At 40.3% G+C, this 20,390-nt stretch overlaps 1 protein-coding gene across 2 annotated transcripts in view; it reads left to right on the forward strand.

Moving 5' to 3' along the window:
* Positions 1-19,245, forward strand: part of ASB3 (ankyrin repeat and SOCS box containing 3) — a 112,413-nt gene extending 93,168 nt beyond the window's left edge. For both annotated transcript variants that reach the window (XM_049870529.1, XM_049870528.1), the window contains exon 10: positions 17,385-19,245. In XM_049870529.1, coding sequence (XP_049726486.1) covers positions 17,385-17,590 — 206 coding nt within the window. In that variant the 3' untranslated portion in view covers positions 17,591-19,245. The remainder of the gene's footprint in view (positions 1-17,384) is intronic.
* Positions 19,246-20,390: the final 1,145 nt, after the last annotated feature.

Below are 20,390 nucleotides of genomic sequence, written 5' to 3' on the forward strand. Positions count from 1 at the left end.
TCAGGTTTAGCATAAAAGGGCATGAGCCCAGAAGGACCACTCTTCGGTTACCTCTCTAGACGTTTGACAGTCTTTCTTTCACCCTGCTTTCTTCAGTAACTTACCATGGTGTTAACGACTGCCTTCTCAATAGAATTCTTTAAAATTTTTTGAAAAGAGCTAGCAAGAGGCCATTTAAGATGCATCAGTTGGTCCCAACCCACCTGGAGCAAAGGAGAATGAAGAACACCAAAGATGCAAGGAAAATAAGAGCCCAAGAGACAGAAAGGGCCACATAAACCAGAAACTCCATCAGCCTGAGACCAGAAGAACTAGATGGTACCCAGCTCCCACCAATGACTGCCCTGACAGGGAACAGAACAGAGGGTCCCTGAAGGAGTGGGTAAAAGTGAGATGCAGAACTCTAATTCTAGTCAAAAGACCAGACTTAATGGTCTGACTGAGACTGGAGGGACCCCAGAGGACATGACCCCCAGACTCTGTTGGCCCAAAACTAAAACCATTCCCGAAGCCAACTCTTCAGACAGAGATTAGACTGGACTATAAGACAGAAAATATACTGGTGAGGAGTGTGCTTCTTAGCTCAAGTAGACACATGAGACTATGTGGGCAGCTCCTGTTTGGAGGCAAGATGAGAAGGCAGAGTGGGACAGGAGCTAGTTGAATGGACACAGGAAATACAGGGTGGAGAGGAGGAGTATGCTGTCACGTTGTAGGGAGAGCAACTAAGGTCACATAACAATTGTTTATAAGTTTTTGTATGAGAAGCTGACTTGAATTGTAAAATTTCACTTAAAGCACAATGAAAAAAAGAGAAAAAAAAATTTCAAACAAAATTTTTCTTTGAAAAGACGCTTCTCGCAGCTCCACCCCATTTGTAAGCTCTAGATAATTCTCAGCTCTCCCCAGCTTCTTAGGCATGCCAGTACCTCTCCCTAGGGAAAGATTTCTCCACTTATTTTCTAATCCTCTTTCAAGTCCTGGAGATGCCGTGTACTTGGTCAAAATCTTCCTCTCCTCGTCTTTTTCCTCCCAGGAAGTAGACTACCTGCCTTAGCAGTTTATAAACAAAAAAGACCACCAGCTCCTTGCTGCTCATCTTTTAATCATTGAGTCAGATTTGTCTTCGAAAAGTTTCTTGCATCAGAACGAAAATGTATGCAGGTAAAATTTACTGAGTGATTGCAGCTCTAGTAATATTTTTTAAATCATCTGCCTTATATATGTCTCTTAGAAATATCAGCCGAACCACATAGCAGCGGACTTCTTAATTAAAAAATTCACCAACCCTAGCCAGCTGCCCATGAAATGCTTATGGATAAAGCACTTGGCTCCAGCTCATCCTGAACCTTTAATTATCAGACATGAACGGTTCTCTCCAGCGTTCTGTTTGGATCTGAGTCCTGCAAGGATCCAGAGAAAACTCTCTTCATCTATTTATTTCAGTGTTCCCTGCTTTGTTCTAAAAAGAATTTAAAACAGTTTATATATGAGTATTATCATGAAACACTAAAATAGAATTTGAAAGTGGAAGCACAAGAAACATGGAAAATAAAGGTGAGAATGGATATAAAACAAAGCCAAGGAAAACCACCCAGTGGGGTTTTCTTGGCTATAATCTTTGTGCAAGCAGATCACCAGGTCTTTCTCCTACAAAGTTCCCAGTTTGAACTGAAAACCTTTTGGTTAGCAGCCAAGTGCTTAACCATTGCACCACCAGGACTCCTTGACCCCTGGGCTAGGTTTCGGACTTTCTGGAGGAATGGATGACCTGTGCGCCCTTTAGCAATTCTCTTTAAATATTATTTCTCTCAACTCAACTTTTAATAGTAGTAGGTAGCAATGAGGAGCTCTTGGTTGCAAACTGGAAGGGCGGGGGCTCGAACCCACCAGCCGTTCCACGGGAGAAAGATGTGGCAGTCTGCTTCTGTAGAGATTTACAACCTTGGAAAAGTCTATGGGGTTGCTATGAGTTGGAATCAACTCATCGGCAGGGTAATAATAATACCTACCTCACATCATTTTCATCACAGGTATTGCCCTTGTGACAGAGATGGACCTCAGTTGACTGAGTTTTCATTTCATTGCTTCTTCCTTGGAATACAGGAAGGCTACATTTTTTCAGCCTTGCTGTCATGTGATTAGGGTAAGTGGCCAAAGCATAGGCCACTGGTCTGTGAGTTCTCTAGCTCCCTCTTCCCTTGCTGAGGAAATCTGAAAGCCATTGTTTGAAATGGCGGTGACATCGATGGAAGTACCCTGGAACACTGAGTTGTCACTTAAAGGACAGCTGACCTGGAGAATCATCTGACCTGCAGATGATTTTGCCTAATTAAAAAGTAAACCTCTGTAATGTTAAGACACTGGTTTTTAGGATTTGTTTTTTTTACCACAGCATGACCTAGCCTATAACCAAGCTTAACCTATAACCAAATCCTATCCCAGGGTCAATAACCAAGGAAAGGTCAATAAAAGCTACATGTAATGTAGTAGTATACTTGGTAATGAGGATATTTATATGAGATGTCGTGTGGTGGAATAGCTCAACTAGAAGCCTACCTGCTGGTTATTCTAAACAGTGGTCTGCAAAACTCTAACACCATTTTTAGATAAAACGTTCAATAAACAAAAAGTCTCTGAAATTTGGCAGAGGATGGGGCAGTGGGTAGGGGAGATTAAAGGGTTGCTTTTTGGAAAATAAATTACACTGTATGTCTAGCCATGGTGAACACAGAGTTAAGAAGACTATTTAGTGAAGATCAGAGCCCACTACTCAACAGCGGTTCTTAACCGTAAAGGCGTCAACTCTGGATGCTGTTCAGGATGAGGCATTGTTACTAAGGAGCCAATCAGTAAGGGCCTGTCAGCTTCAGAAACTGGGCACAGGACCTCGCATTTGTAGAGTGGGAAGCTTTCAGCCTCCCAGCCGTCAGCTGTGCTCTGAGCCTTCACAACTTCCGCAGAATCGCGTGTTGGTTAAAACAAGGTCCTGTAGTCTGCCCTGTTGACTAGATTTAAGAGCCAAACTTTTTTTTTTAACGAGAAAATTTATAGCTAACTTAAAATTTTAACAAGGGTCCTTCTGGCCACTTGTAATTTTAGCTTCACACAGCCTCTTAGCAATCCAAGCTTTCTTTTCCTTTTTTGGTAGGGAAATCCTTATCAAACTAGCGACTAGTGTGCTATACACACGTTTTCTGGGGCATTTTGCTGTTAAGACTGTCTTGGAGTTATCAGCAATCTGTTGGTTAAGAGCAGAGAAAATGTTGCCTTACAGCAATTAAAACACTTTTTTGAAAGTGTTGTGTCAGGTTACCCTACTGTTTGAAAGCCCATCCTACTCTTCGCACTCATCTGCTGCATCGGATATGTGTGCAAGCAGACTCCTGGGACAGCCGTATCCCAGCCAAAACAATGGAAATTATTTTCCAGACCTAAAATATCCACTCTAAGGATAGTAGAGAGCAAAGAAGAACTAAATGTAATAGAGTTTATTTTGCTTATCCCTGTAATTGAATGAGTAAAAGTCCCCCAGATTCATTCCACTTTTAATACCTTTATGTTCTATTTGTAAATTAGTTCATTTAGAATTTTCCTCTTAAAATTGATGCAGCTATCTTAAAGATATTCCCTATAGGGCAACAGTTTATTTGTTCCTTACTAGTTCCAGATGGTATCCCAGTAGACCTACTACTAACCTTTTCATTCAGGTCTTCCAAAATGAGGAACTGTATAAACTTTGTGTAAATGATATAAAAATGTAAAGAATATTAAAAATGTGAATGTTTATCCAAATCTACTAGGTTCCCGGCTGAAATAAGTATTGTGACAAGGCTAGTATCATCCAGCTTGTTAGGGGACTGAACAAGACTAGAAGGAACGATTTCCTGTTGTTGTTGTAAGGTGGTGTCGAGTCATTTCCGATCTGTAACAACCCTATGTACAACAGAATGAAACACTGCCCAGTCCTACGTCATCCTTACAGTCGTTGCTATGTTTGAGCCCATTGTTGCAGCCACTGTGCCAATCCATCTCGCTGAGGGTCTTCCTCTTTTTTGATGACCTTCTGCTTTAGCAAGCATGATGACCTTCTCCAGGGACTGGTCCCGCCTGATAACACGTCCAAAGTATGTGAGACATCTCACTATCCTTACTTCTGAGGAGCGTTCTGGCTGTACTTCTTCCAAGACAGATCTGTTCATTATTTTAGCAGTCCATGGTATATTCAATATTCTTTACCAACACCACAATTCAAAGACATCAGTTTTTCTTTGTTGTTGTTGCTAGGCGGCGCCGAGTTGGTTCCAGTCATAGCCACCCCATGCACAACAGAACGAATTCTTCTTTGGTCTTCCTTATTCATTGTCCAGTTTTTGCATGCAGTATTCATAAGGTTTTCACTGGCTAATTCTTTTCAGAAGTAGGCCCCCAGGCCCTTCTTCCTAGTCTGTCTTAGTCTGGAAGCTCAGCTGAAACCTGTCTGCCGTGGGTGACCCTGCTGGTATTTGAATGCGGTGGCATAGCTTCCAGCATCACAGCAACATGCAAGCCCCCACGGCATGCCAAACTGACAGACATGTAGGGGATTTTATTACAGGTACATAAACATCAGCCCTTTTGAGAGTCAAAGAGATAAGGAGGGCCAGTTTTTCCTTGATGAGCAGATATCTACTAATAGAAGGCTTAAGACCGTGGATATGAAGAGGTTGTTGGAGCTTGGGGTGGGTGATTATTAGGGGCTTGAGGCAGAAGTCATGGCCCTTGATTTGGAAATGAGCTATACTTGTCATTTTCATTATGACATTATGGCCTGTCCTTTTTGATAGGCCTAAATTGTGAAGTTGAGCACCTTAGAATTAAAAGAACCATCCGGAAGTAGAAGAACTGGCCCTATTGATGAGAGCCTTCCTTTTATCTGAGCTTCCTCTTGGCCCTTAAGATGATGGAAGGAGGCTGCAGAAAGCCGCACCTCAGGGTCTACTGTGACTTCCCAGAAAGGGCAGGGGCACTGAGTTCCGGGTGAGGAGGCAGGAAAAAGGATGTTGTAAAGGTAGCGTCAGAACCTGGCTGTTGAGTCCCTCCTGCCTCTCCTCCCTGCCATGGGCGCCTCTGGGAGGAGTTTGTAGATGGCAGCTCATCATCAGGATCAGGCCAGGGCCCCTAGATGGAGGCGCCACTGAACATATCATCTGCTCCTGGATCCTGGCATGTACTTGGAGGTGGTGGACTCTTCAGACCTACAGTTTCTCACATAAAGAAGGACTGGATGACATGAAAAGTCAGTTAAATGTATGATCTGCACTGTGGGGTATGTGATTCTGGGGAGGGTTCTTTGTAACGTGGCTCACAGTGTTTGGTAGCCTGAATAGTGATAGAGGTATGGATGGAGATCCGTAGTTGGTGCAGAATTCATTTGGAGGAACCAGACAGTAGATGCAGATACAGAAAGGAAGGAAGTAGCCACAGTCCTTATCTTTTTATAGTGTGGTCTTTCCATACCACATATTTTCCTTAGCGGACTTTCTTCTTAGTGGCTGTTAAGATAACAGGCCACGAAATTATAAAAAGGGAAAGTTAGGAGGTTACAATGTGCTAAAAATTAGAAATTAAATTGAAACATGAAAAGACTGCCTTTTATGATGACCTTGTTCAGTTTCTCTGTTTCCTAGTTCAGCGATCCTAATCAGCTGCTTCAATCATAGATGAGAGAGTTCTTCCATTGTTGGAGAAGCACTGGTTACAGTTAGAGTCACCATGCCCTGTCAGCTCTGCTTTCTAACCAGTAAAAAAAAAGCCAGTTGCTGTCAGTCGATTCTGACTTACTGTGACCCTGTGTGTGTCAGTGTAGAACTGTGCTCCATAGGGCTTTCAATGGTTGATCGTTTAGAAATAAGTCTTCAGGCCTTTCTTCCAAGTTGCCTCAGGGTAGACTCCAACCTCCAACCTTTCGGGCAGCAGCCGAGCACATTAACCATTTGCAACACCCAGGGGATCCCCTACTTTCTAAATATTCGCCAGCTCCATTCTCCTCATTCCATCCCTTCTGCTATTGCGTTAGTTTATTACCATTACAATTTCCTGCTTTCTTGATTTTAGTATTCCTCCTGAGTGCCCTGACAGTAATAACATTCTCAGAATCACTATTAAATCATCCTTCTAAAACACAAGTTTAAATATACAACACCCCTTTAAAAAACATATCACAGAAACTCCATTTCTTTGAAAATAATGGTCAAACTCTGTAACAAGGCATCAAAGGCCCTTCATAATCAGGCCCTGCAATGTCTCCATACCCCACCACAAGTGTTGTGATGCTTAATGAAATACTTGTTTTCCCAAATACTATGCCTCACCTGGATTACACCTCAACATAAAGAAAACAAAAATCCTCACAACATCATGATAAACAAAGAAAAGATTGAAGTTATCAAGAATTTCATTTTCCTTGGATCCACAATCAGTGCCCATGGAAGCAGCAGTCACGAAATCAAACGATGCGTTGCGTTGGGCAAATGTGCTGCAAGAAATCTCTTTAAAGTGTTAAAAAGCAAAGATGTCACTTTAAGGACTATGGTGCACCAAACCCAAGCCACGGTGTTCTCAATTGCCTCATATGCAAGTGAAAGCTGGACAATGAGTAAGGAAGACTGAAGAAGAACTGATGCCTTTCAGTTATGGTCTTGGCAAAGAATATTGAATATACCACAGACTGCCAGAAGAACAAACAAATCTGACTTGTAAGAAGTAGAGCCGGAATGTTCCTTGGAAGTGAGGATGGCTAAACGTCCTCTCACATACCTTGAACATTTATCCGGAGGGACCAGTCATTGTGCTTGGTAGAGTAGAGGGTCAGCAAAAGAGAAGCAGACCCTCAATGAGATGGGTTGACACAGTGGCTGCAACAATGGGCTCGAGCATAACCACAATTGTGAGGTGGCTCTTCCAGCCATGTTCTCTCTCCTCTAACTCCAGGCCATGTTAGGGGCCTCTCATGTGGTTTTCTAATACCTGATGCACACCTCTCATACAGTGCTGCATTTGTTGATTTCGAGAGAACACCCCTTAAAAACAGAAGAGCACTTTTCACAGACTCCGCATCTGATCATAAAAATCCTTTATCAACCTAACTCCCTACAAACCTTCCAGGATTGTAGGGAGACTACCCAGGGATATACTCGGTTGATCCAACAAGCTTCTGAAGATTGGACGGTGGGGGCTCACCTCCGGCCAGTGTCCAGTGACCATGAGAGTAATTATGGGAACCCCCTAAAACTATTCATCCAACGTTAATCCTCAAAATCTCCTTTATGCATGAGTTAGGAAATGTTCGCTCTCAAGAATATGAAAGAATATTTAAAAAATAATATCGAACTTAGTTTGCTGTGATTAAGCTATAATAGACCTGAACTGAAGGTGGAATCTTTAGCTTGTGATAGCTTGTTCATTTGAGAACATCTAACCATTCAGTCTGTAATTTTACTTTGTTCCAAATGTTGACCACAGGCAGAAGTCCTTGGTGAAGAGAGACTATCCTGTCAGTATTTCTGCAGGTTGGATTTACAGATCTAGCCGTTACATCCGTTAATTCCTGTGTAAGGGTGAGCACTGATGCAGAAGCTGCCTCTTCTGTAAGTCTGTGGCAATGGAGGTAACTCACTTGTGGAATGAAATTATTGTATCATGAGTCAGGCTAATACAGGAAAGGAGTTGAAACGAAAATTGTACAAAATAATGCCGTTATGGGTAATTTTATAAAAACATGGCTTTTAAAATATATTAGATATAAGGGAATACACCTACCTGCAGATGTAGGTTTGGTGGTGAATATTTCTACAAGCAAGGATGGTGAGACTGCGTCTTACATACTTTGGACGTATTATCAGGAGGGATCAGTCCCTGGAGAAGGACAACATGCTTGGTAAAGTACACAGTCAGCGGAAAAGAGGAAGACTCTGAACGAGATGGATTGACACAGTGGCTGCAACGGTGGGCTCAAGCATAGTTAAGATTGTGAGGATGGCGCAGGACCAGGTGGTGTTTCGTACTGTTGTGCGTAGGGTCGCACTGTCCAACTTTCGCATGCGAGATGATTGAAAGTACCATGGCTTGGGTCAGTCACACCTTAGTTCTCAAAGTGATATCTTTTCTTTTTAACACTTTAAAGAGGTCTTTTGCAGCACATTTGCCCAGTGCAATGCCTCCTTTAATGTCATGACTGCTGCTTCCATGGGTATTGACTGTAGATCCAAGTAAACTGAAGTCCTTAACAACTTCAATCTTTTCTCCGTTTATCGTGATGTTGCTTATCAGTCCAGTTGTGAAGATTCTTGTTTTCTTTACGTTGGGGGAAGGGTTTCTAGGTTGGGAGAACAGCATGAGAAAATGCTGGAGTTGGAAAAAGCATATTTTGCAGAGAGTGAAGGAAGAGACTGGTCTGATTGACGTAGAGCGTTTATGCTGGCGCACTGTGAATGCTAAGGAGTAGGATTGCCAGGTCATGTGGTAAGAAATTGCCAGTTTTAAAAAAATTGCTGTATCATTTTGCAATGTATAAGAGTTCCAGTTGCTTCATATGCTTGCTAGCACTTGGTATTTTTTATTTTAGCCATATTAGAACTATACAGCCAAATGGAGCACTCTATACCCATTAGAAGGCATATAGTGCTAAAATTGTAGTTACAATTTACATTTCCCGAACAATGTTGAGAGGGCAGTAGTGGTTCAGTGGTAGAATTCTCGCCTTCCATGCAGGAGACCCACGTTCAATTCCTGGCCCATGCACCTCAAGCACAGCCACCGTCCGTTTGTCAGTGGACGCTCACGTGTTACTGTGATGGCAAACAGGCTTCAGTGGAGTTTCCGGACTAAGATGGTCTAGTGAGAAAGGCCTGGCGATCTACTTTCAAAAAATTAGCCAGTGAAAACCCTGTGCGTCACAATAGTCTGATCCCATTGTGCATGGAGTCACCCTAAGTCGGGGGCTGCTAACAACAACAACAACAACAACAGCAACAACGATGTTGAGCATCTTTTCACGTGCTTAGTTGTCATCAGTGTTTCTTTTTGGTGACGTATCTATCTAAATCTTTCCCCCATTAAAAAAAAAGTTCATTTGTTTTCTTATTGAGTTTTGAGAGTTCTTTATATATTCTGGGTGAGTACTTTGTCAGATAAATGATTTGCAAGTATTTTCTTTCAGCCTGTGGTTTGTCCCCCACAGAACAAAAAATTTTAGTTATGAGAAAGACGAACTTATCAAAGTTTCCTCTGATGAATTGTGCATTTAGTGTCATATTTAAGAGCCCCTCGCCGAGCCAACGGTTAGGTAGATTTTCTTTTTTTCTTCGTGAAGTTTTATAGTTTAAAATTTTTTTTAAAAAAGTTTTACGTATAGTTCTACATTCGAATTAATTTTTGTATAAGGTATGAGGTTGAAGGTGAGGTTCATTTTTTTTGCATACAGCTATCCCATTGTTCTAGCACGTTTGTAGAAAAAAACTATCCTTTTCCCGTTGACTTCCCTTTGCACCCATATGAAAAATCAATTGAGAGTATTCGAGTAGGTCTATTTTTGAACTCTTTTTTATACCATTGATCTTCGTGTCTGCCTTTTTGTCTGGTGCCACACCATCTTGATTTCTTTAGCAAGTCTTGAAATCAAGTAGTGTAAGTCCTCCAGCTTTGTTCTTTTGCATAATTATTATATGCCTTTCCATGGAAACTTTAGAATCAGCTTGTTCATGTACATTAAAAAAAAAAAAACTGCTGTGATTTTGATTGAGATTCTGTTGAATCTATAGATTAACTTGGGGAAGAATTGACATCTTAACAATATTGTCTTCTAATCCATGAACATGGTACATTTCTCCATTTAGGTACTTTTTACCATACAGATTCTGCAAATATTTTGTTAAATTTATAACTAAGTAATTCATTTTTTTCAGTACTAGTGTAGATAGTACTGGTTTCTTTGAAACTTTAATTTCTAATTATTTATTGCTAGTATATAGAAATGTAATTAATTTTTATGTATTGACCTGTATCTTGTGACTTTGCAAAAATCATTTATTGGTTCTAGGAGCTTTTTTGGTAGATTCCATAGGATTTCCTGTATAGACAATCATGTTATTTGCAAATAGGTACACTTCTTCCTTTCCAAACTGCACGCATTTTCTTTTTCTTTCTTTATGGCACTGGCAAGGACATCTATTACAATGCTGAATAGAAGTCATGGAAGATGTGACCCATGATATCCATTTCGTTTTTCAACATTAAATATGATTTTAGCTGTGTTTTGTTGTAGTGCCTTTTATAAGGTTCAGTTCCCTTTCTTGCTTGCTGAAAGTTTTTTTCAAATGCTTTTTCTGTATCTACTGAGATTATCATATTTTTTTCTTCCTTAATCTGTTAATATGGTAAATTCCACTAATAGATTTTCGAATGTTGAGCGAGTCTTAGACAAGTCCAGGATAAATACTACTTGGTCCTGATGTATTTCCTTTTTTATATATTGCTACATTTGATTTGCTAGTTTTTGTTGAGGATTTTTGTGGCTGTGCATGTCTTTAGTTTTCTGATAATAGTTTTGACTTTGTTATTAGGGTAATGCTGGCCTTTGGAAGTGAGTTGGTAAGTGTTCCCTTCTATTTTCTGGAAGACATTGTTCAAAATTAGTGTTATTTCTTCCTTAAATGTGTGGTAGAATTCACCAGTGAAAAATCTAGGCTTCAAGTTTTCTTTGTGGGAAGGTTTTAAACTACAAATTCAATTTCTTTAATAGATACAGGATTATTCAGGTTATCTATTTCGTTTTGTAATGAGTTTTGATAATTTGTACCTTTCAAGGAATTGATCTGTTTCAGTGAGGGTGTACAATTTTGGGGGCTTAGAGGTGTTCACTTGTATTCCCTTAGTATCCTTTTAATGTCTGTGTGCTTATAGTGATAAAACCCAAACCAAACCCGTTGTCATCGAGTTGATTCTGACTCAGAGTAACCCTATACGACAGAGTAGAACTGCCCCGTTGGGTTTCCAAGGAGCGGTTGGTAGATTCAAACTGTCGACCTTTTGGTTAGCTGCTGAGTTTTAACTGCTGCGCCATCAGGGCTCCACTGGTAATTTGTGTCTTGTCTTTGTCTCCTCTTCTTCCTCTTTTTTCCTTGATCAGTCTGTCTAGAATTAACCAATTTTCTCGATGTTTTCAAAAAACAACTTTTGGTTTTGTTGGTTTTCTCTCGTTTTTCTGTTTTTCATTGATATCTAACTTACCTGTATTTTCTTTTTTTCTGCTTGCTTTGAGTTTAATTTGCTACTCTCTAGCTTCTTAAAATGAAAAGTTAGATTATTGGTTTACGACTTTTTCTTTTCTAATATAAACATTTAATGCTGCAAATTACCCTCCGTTGCTGTTGTTAGGTGCCGTCGCGTCGGTTCCTACTCACAGTGACCCTATGCACAACAGAACGAGACACTGCCTGGTCCTGCACCACCCTTAAAATCGTTGTTATGCTGGAGCTCATTGCTGCAGCCACTGTGTCAATCCAACTTTTTGAGGGTCTTCCTCTTCTCTGCTAAGCACTGATTTTTCTGCATCCCACAAATTGATACATTGTATTTTCATTTTCGTTCAATTCAGACTATTTTCTAATTTGCTTTGTGACCTTTTTGGTATGGATAATAGAATTCTAGGTTGACAGTTCTTTCAGAACTTCAGAGGTATTCACTATTTTCTGGCCTCAATTGTTTCTATAGTCATTCATGAAATTGTTTGTGTGTAATGTGTTGGGTTTTTTGTTTTTGTTGGCTTTCAAGGTTGTATCTTTATGTTTGGTTTTTAACAGTTTGATTATGATATTTCCGACATGGCTTTCTTTGAGTTTATACTATTTTGGCTTCTCTCAACTCCTTGAATCTGTCTGAACTTTCCATTTGGTTCTTCTTTATTGTTTCTGTTTGTGTGCTGAGGACTTTTGTCTTCCGTTCATTTCTAGCATTCCCTTTATCTCATGATGGACGGTTATAGTAACTGCTTTAACTAGCCTTTGATAATTCCAACATTTGGGTCATCTCAGGGGTAGCTTCTATGGGTTTTCTTTTCCCTTAATTATTAATTAGATTTTCCTGGATTTTTGTATGTCAGTTAATTTTTAGTTGTATCCTGGATATTTTGAATATTATGTTGTGTGACTGTCCTGTTAAAATCCTCTGGAATACTTTGTTTTTTAATTTTTTTTAAATCAGTCAACCTAGCTAGGTTCACACTGAGAAGTCTTTCTTTCCAAGGGTGGTGCTTCCATGTCAGCTCAGTTTTCAAAATCCTTTCTTTGCTTTTAGATCTGTCCCTCACCTGAGCCAGTGAGGGATATGTCTGGGACTGGGACAGCTGTTTATATCATAGTTGAGTTCGTACAGCCTTTGCTATGCTTCTTTGGGTGTGTTTCATGCATGTACAGCTTGGGACTTGTGTCAGTTCAGTTCTCTGTATGATTTTTCCCGTGCTCTCTGGCTCCCAGGTACCTCATTTCCCTGTTTTTCTAGCCAGAAAGATGAGGTTCTCTCAGAGATTTAGGCCCCATGCTGTTGCACAGTTCCGTGTGGGTCCACCCTACCACCACACACTGTTCACATAACAGGGGCCCCTTTTCCTGTTTCTTTCATCCAGAGAGATGAATTTTCTCTTGGGATTTTAGATGCTTGTGCCACCACTGCTCCTGAGGCAGTTTAGTGCATTTCTTCAACTAGTGTGGCTTTTGGGCAGGGCCAAAGAGAAAAAAGAGAGAAAGAGAAAAAAAAAGGCAAATTCCCCCATACTCTCTGGCTCTAGTGGCTCTGGCTGTGGGGCTGGGTTTCTCTCAGATTTTTTTGCTTTCCATGCCTATTGTAATGCTCCCTGATTGGACCTTGGGTCAAAGCCAAGAGATAAAGGAGAAAAAAATAAGAAGAAGAAACTCTTTGTCACTGTACTGGTTTCTCTTCAAGTTTTGACCTCCGTCCTCAATCTGTCTGCTGTTATTTATTTTCCAGAGCCCTCAGGTAGTTGCTTTTTGTACCTTGTCTAGGGTTTTTAGTTGTAATTAGTGTGAGAGAGAGGCCATAGCAGGCTTACTCCATCCTGGCCGACACCGGAAGTTCCCTATATAAGCAGTGTATTTTTTTTCTGTCCCAAAAGAAGACTCTTCAAGTAAATTAGGAAAGATTGTAAATAAAAGGTTGGGAGCAAACCAGAAAGACAATATGTGAATGATGAAAATATAAATTGTTGTAGGTATCCTAGAAATCAAATGAATACATTGCATGTGGAAAGCCATACAAAGGAACCAGAGGAATACAACCCAGGCAGAAAGATTCTTTGAGCATTGGCACGAGGGCAGGCTTGAGATGAATGATTGTGGGAAATATGGTCAGTGGTGTATATGAGTAGATACAGTTCTGTGCTGTAGTAAAGTTACCATTAGTAATTGTGAGGTTTATTTTGATCATTGTCTTAGTCATTTAGTGCTGCTATTACAGAAATACCACAAGTGGATGGCTTTAACAAAGGGAAATGTATTCTCTTGCAGTTTAGGAGGCTAGAAGTCTGAATTCAGGGTGCCAGCTCCAGGGGAACGCTTTCTGTCTCTGTCAGCTCTGGGGGAAGGTCCTAGTCATCAATCTCCCCCTGGTCTAGGAGCTTCTCAGTACAGGGATGCTGGGTCCAAAGGATGCACTATTCACCTGGCTCTTGTTTCTTGGTGATATGAGGTCCCCATGTCTCTCTGCTGTCTTTCATATCTCAAAAGAGATTGACTTAAGACACAACCTAACCTTGTAGATTGAGTCCTGCTTCATTAACGTAACTGACTCTAATCCTGCCTCATTAACATCATAACCAACCAACCCATTGCCCTTGAGTTGTTCTGACTTATAGTGACCCTATAGGATAGAGCAGAACCGCTCCATAGTTTCCAAGGAGTGGCTGGTAGATTTGAACTACCAACTTTTGGTTAGCAGCTGAAGCTCACTATAGCGCTTAATTATTGATCATAGAGGTAGAAATTTACAACACATAGAAAAAATGACATCAGATGACAAAATGGCGGACATCCACACAATACTGGGAATCATGGACTAGCCAGGTTGACACACACTTTTTGGTGGGACACAATCCATAACAATCATTGTGTCTGCTTTTGATTTTACTAAAACTTTATATAACATATAGCCTTCTATTTTGGCTGTTCTGTAAGTTCAGGCAACAAAATGAACAAAATTGAATTCTCTATAGGAATGAAAAGTTAAAGTTTGCTTGTCTGCTAATAGATCTGTAGATAAACTGGCTTTAAATGGCTAATAGAAAATAATTGGCCAAAAAAAGTGACTTAAAAGCGTAGCATCAATATAGACACTGTTTTCTAGGCTAAGATCAAGAGCCATAATCCAAGAAGAGAGACACTTATTTAACAACTGAAAACCTGGTATCAGCAGGGTTTTTTTTTCTTCTTCTTCTTTTCTTTTCCATTAAAATATGTTTTATCTACAGTTTCTGGGGCATTTTCATATTATAAATTCGATTCATGTTTGATCTTCTCTCAGCCTAATGGCAACACATCTGGAAATACTATGCATCATTAAAACTTTCATAGGAATTTTACGTGCTTAGAAACACCGCATGTATGGTTGTAAAATTCCGTTAGTATTCATGGGCATGTTAAACTGAAACGCACTGATGGGTATGGTATTGTCTACGCTAATAATCTACAGGTGAAAGACTCCCTCAGTTAAAATGAGCACTGTTCTGAGCTCAAATCATTCATCAGGTTAGTGATTTCTTGTGTTCCCAGTAGGAAAGCCAAAATATTGACATTAAAATTGGAACCAATATCTGAAGGAACTGTAAAAACCCTTTGCTGTGGAGTTGATTCCAACTCACAGCGACCCTGTAGGACAGAGTAGAACTGCCCCTTAGGGTTCTGAAGGAGTGACTGGTGGATTTGAGCTGCTGACCTTTTGGTTAACAGCCGAGCTGTTTAACCACTGTGCCACCAGGGCTCCACTGTTGTAATTAAGTACTGTAACTCTGAATTGCATAAGCCACTGAAATCCGATTGTGAAGGGATGATCGTTTCTGTTAAAGCTAGTGAGTTTTAAAAAGACTTGATCAAGGTGAGCCCTGAACAGAAAGTGATGTTGAATTAGGTGTGAGTGAGAAACTGAAAGATAGGAAAAAAATTATAACCATATAGAAGGATAATGCACTCACTTTGCTTTGCAGATGTCTTTAAATTCATGCTGTGATTTAAAGAAAGTAAAACTGCAAACCATAGATGATGCATTGTGGATGTGGTTCATGTTTAAAGTATATGTGGGTTCAGTCACCTACTTTAAAGCAGCTTCCAATTAACTGATCAATTATTGGTCCTGGTCTCACTGGCTGCCAAGACTTCCTGAACTTGGTGGTGGAACACAGCCTATCTACTTACACTCTGGAAAATTGTGGGGTTTGCATTTTGGACATACTGGCTGTATGTATTCTTGCTAAGCCCTCTGGTGCTTTCTTTTCCTGTGTTTTTCCATCTTAGAAATGAAAATGATAATTCCTCCCATGAGTTTACAGAAAATGGTAAAATTCAAATGATACAGATATGAAACACTATAGAAATAAATGTACCATGTATCATTGGTGCTGTAGTCTTATTATTTAAAATAGAGAGTCTGTGACCCAGATAGTTTCAGAATATGTCCCTCTTTTCTTAGACTCAGATTTTGTGTATAAAACCAAATAGCTGTTTTACTTTTCTTATTTGACATCTTGAAACACTGCAGTTTAAGGAGTTTTTTGAACTTGGAATAAATTATTACATTCATTAAAATTTTTTATAGTGACCATGCCGTTTTTTCTAGTGAAAGGAAAGCCCAAGCCCAGTGCCATCACGTCGATTCTGACTCATAGCGACCCTATAGGACAGAGTAGAACTGCCCCATAGAGTTTCCAAGGAGCGCCTAGGCGGATTCAAACTGCCAATCCTTTGGTTAGCAGTCGTAGCTCTTAACCACTATGCCACCAGCGTTTCCTTCTAAAATTTAAGATGATGGGTTAACTCCGTTGGTTTGAAAGATGTTAAAGATGTTGAAGAATTAGTTTGTCTCAGGCCCTGTGAGGTTTTATAGTTTGAAGAGCCCTAGAGTTGGAGTCAGACTAGCTGGGCCTGTTGTCAGGTGTGCTCTTGATAGTGCTTGTCTTTACTGCGCTGGTTCTAGTCTGTTAATCATTGTTCTGTTTCACGGGGATTTATAAACGATTTCTGGGACTAACTAAAGGCTCTCAGTTTCCATGGACGTTAACCTCTTTAGTTAATACTTTTCATCTTGGAAAATGAAACCGCAATCATACAGTTCTTAATTACATGCATGTGGATTATCCTTTATTCGTTAATTAGCTGACGGCTAGAAAAAAAAAATTTTTTTGTAAGTGCGCGTGTGTACGCGCGCGCGCGCACACACACACACACACACACAGGCACACACACGCCGTTTTCGGAGTCAGGTGGCCTGAGTTTGAATCCTCACTCTGCCACTTACTAACTTTGTGACTTCTGGAAAGTTATTTAAGCCTCTTTTTAAACCTCTGCCTTTTTTCTCTCTGTAATAGCATGACAACATCTACCTCACAGGGGTAATGTGAAGACAAAAAGAGAGTAACCGTGAAGTGTCTGACATATAGCTTGGTAGATACTAAATAAATGTGCCTTTCTATGCCAATTTTAAAATGTTATTCTATGTTGCTAAGACAAAACAAGGAAAATTATGGCAAGCACACATCCATTCACTTGCTGTGGCAGGTCTGGAGACCACTTGCAACGGTGCAGAGAAAGAGGGCTGGTCACGTTTGCTGCCGTGAGCACCCATCGTTTCTAAAACTAGTTGGCCCATTGTTAGGTACGTAATGAAGATATGGTTAAGAGCTCAGCTGCTAACCAGAAGGTCAGCAGTTTGAATCCACCAGCTGCTCCTTGGGAAACCCTGTGGGGCAGTTCTGCTCTGCCTTGTAGGGTCACTAGGAGTCAGAGTCCACTCAGCAGCAGTGAGCTGGGTTTGGGTATTATTAAGTACACGTTGGAATTTTCGGATCTTTAAAATTTGGACATTTAGTTTGACGTGGTTCTGGGTACTAATTTTGAATGTGTGCCTGACAGCTGGAGGGAGAGGAGCCAGGTGAAGGCTGTAGAAAGAATAAATAAGGTTAATTGTGGTTGTCCTGGTCCAAGCAACTTTTCTTTTTTTTTTGTCAAAGCAACACATCACATCCCTTTTAGTACACAGATTAACAAATGTCATTTACATTTTTTTTTGGTACTGTTACTTTGTTTAATTTTTTTTTTTCCATCTTTTTTTGTGTTTTTCTCCAGCCTCCGTTCCATCCTTGACCCACCTTTGCCGTCTGGAGATTCGGTCCCGTCTAAAACCAGAACACCTACGATCTGATGGTTTTATCTGTCAGTTGCCACTTCCCAGAAGCCTTCACCATTACCTGCTTTATGCAGACATCCTGAGGATGTACGAGGTCCCAGAGCTGCCAGTTACTCAAGATGGAGGAGTCAGTGAAACTCCTTAGCACGGCTCATTTCTGACTCTGAGAACTACCGAGACGCAAGAGCCACGGAGGCCAAGTTCTTCATGATTTCAGAGTCACAGAAGAAGGTTTTTGTTTGTATGGTCGGTTGGGTCTTGAGGAGCAGTGGTTTAATAAAAATGTTTACAAACTGGGCTTCCCAGAAAGCAATATTGTAAACCTCACTCACGTTACTTTATTGCAACTTTATTGCCAGTAGGTTTTATGCTATAATATTCATTTGCCTGACGATTTTCTGCTTCATTCTGTTCATGAAGCATGATGCTGCCTTAGTGCTAAACATGACACATTTCCTTTCCACCTGTGGCTCTGTGTTTACCTGGTGCTAGCAGGTCAGAATGGAATGCGTAGAACCTCACTGGAAGTGTACAAAACCGTAGGGTTGAATCTCTGTAAAGGACTATGATTATTACCTTATTTGTTTATAAAGGAACAAGATTTCCTATCTTGCCATATTTCATTCTCATCTGTTAATTCAGTCACTTGTGAAGAACTGATTTTCATTGGCTTTTCACATGTAAACTCAGGGAAGAATTTTTTTTTTTTTTTTTTAAAGAATATAGAAAATCAATTCTTTTGCTGATTTTTCTTTTTTTGGGGGTTCCTTTATGCTCTCTTTGGCAAAGGACACTCCATTTGTAGTCTGTAAAGGCAGGAACAGATGTGAACTCAAAGACATGCTCAGTTGGAAAAAAAAATTAGGTCAGTATTGACAGAAACAATCACTCTGCCATAATGCTAATCAGGAGACTGTGACTGGCATTCCTATGACACCATCTTTCAAGAAAAACAGGTTTATGTTATGAGCTATGTAGTATCAAATACAAGATTCAAACTCCATTCAGCCCCAGAATCAGAGGGCAGATTTGATCCTATAAAGCAGTTGATGGCTAGTGCTGTGAATATCGTGGCTTTCCCTTATTATCTAGAGGTTATCAAACAATCCAGGAAACACAGACCTCAAAACCCAAGGTTTGTGAGGCACTGCCTCATTGGCTTTATGGTTGCTCAATCTGAGTCTAGAGTCAGGAAGAACAAATCACTGGATCAAGTGAGATGTGGTAACAGGCTGCAGGGACCAACCTGGAGGGAAAGGATACGAAGGCATTACTGTCACAATAGTCAGCCAGAGATGGGGTGTCTGAAGGAGGCAAATCTTCTGTCCTTGTGGGGTTCTGTGGCTTAAAATAGATGGGAATGGGCCAGCTGGCTGCATCTCTGATAGGCCTTGTCTGTTTGACAAGAGCCATGATGAAGGTGAACCATATGATGGACGCTGTTAAGGTCCAGAGGGATGACTGAGCTCTTAGATTACAGCCATAGTTGCTGCCTGTGGGGCAGAGATGGAGTTCGAATGTGGGTGTACAGGCAGAAGTAAGGTGGTATATGCAAAACCAGGTACAAACTCTGATAACTAAATTAAAAAATCAAAGTCTGTATGTTCCATGTAGTATATTTTTAATGTTGTAATTTTTATTTTTCCAAATGTTAAGTCTCTGATTTTTAAATTAAGACCAGTTTTTGTTTTTGTTAAAGCCACATGTACATAGAATGTTTATATTTGAGGGTACATATTTTCCTTTGTTTTATTCATGTTCAAAAATACAGTAAACTCAACTATCCAGAACTTACCATTGAGCAATTGTTCTTAAAAATCTGAATACTGGCATTTCAGAAACATTTAAAAGCCCTCCGTGTTTAATACCGGTAAATGATTCATTTTTACCGTAGTGCATAAAATGTGTCTGTCTTTTTAGAGAACTCATTTATAATGAAATGTTATGGTTCTCCTGACTTATAGCGAAGATGCAGTGAGAAGTCTACCTAGAAATATCTAAAGTTAGGAGTTACAGTTACAGCTGCTGATCAAAATGGTCCATCGAGTTCATGTGAATTTTAGGCACTGCCCTGTCCAGTGCACAGTGTTGCTTTAATACTCTCGGTTTAAAGTCTGGTGAGGCTAATGAGAGCACCCTAATGCTGTAGTTCTTCCATGGTGCACATATGACCACCAAGTAGAACGCAGACCAGCTGAGATACACGCAATCAGTGTTCATAACAGCAGCCAAGAATTCACCTTTCCTTGATCCGGTAAACATCTTTTGAGTATATTCCCTGCTGACCCTACCTGTCATTGAATATCTTTCTCTGAACATTTGATACGATTTTGGTAACCTTGGACACTGTTTTAATTCCCTCCTCATTTTGCCAAATAGCAAGTGTCTTGATATGCAGCGTTCCGGTGGCCTTCTTCCCAGAGATCACTTGCCCTCTTCCTGTGCCCATGACCACCTAAGGCAGTGATAATCCTTGGTTGGCAACCGAGATGTCATATTCATGTTGCATGACCAGCTGATATCTCTTAACTTCAGGTGTGCTCTTCCCACCTAAGCTCAACCTGTTAACCAGTATGAGAATGGTGATGTTTTATAAATGACTTGCGAGTGTCGCTTAAGGTACAATTGGGACACATATGAGTCTTTACTCCCTAAAATTCTGCTCTAACTTTGTTGGTCCTCAAAAGCTTACATCATGAGTAGTAACTTCAATAAGAATGTTTATAAATAACTGTCTTCTCTGGAACAGACTTGATGCTTCTATTAGGGTAGGACATAGAAAGATGTTGGGAAAATTCATCTAAAATTGCCCTTTCAACTTTATGCTTCCCTATATTTTCAGAGGCATATTTGCCTGATTATATCCCTTGATTAGTCACAGAAATATTTATTTGAAGGTGAATTCTTTGTATAATTATTGCCAGCAGGTGCCTGCTGCTATTGGG

The sequence above is a fragment of the Elephas maximus genome, chromosome 26, assembly GCF_024166365.1.
Source record: "Elephas maximus indicus isolate mEleMax1 chromosome 26, mEleMax1 primary haplotype, whole genome shotgun sequence".
In the NCBI taxonomy this organism is placed as follows: Eukaryota; Metazoa; Chordata; class Mammalia; order Proboscidea; family Elephantidae; genus Elephas; species Elephas maximus.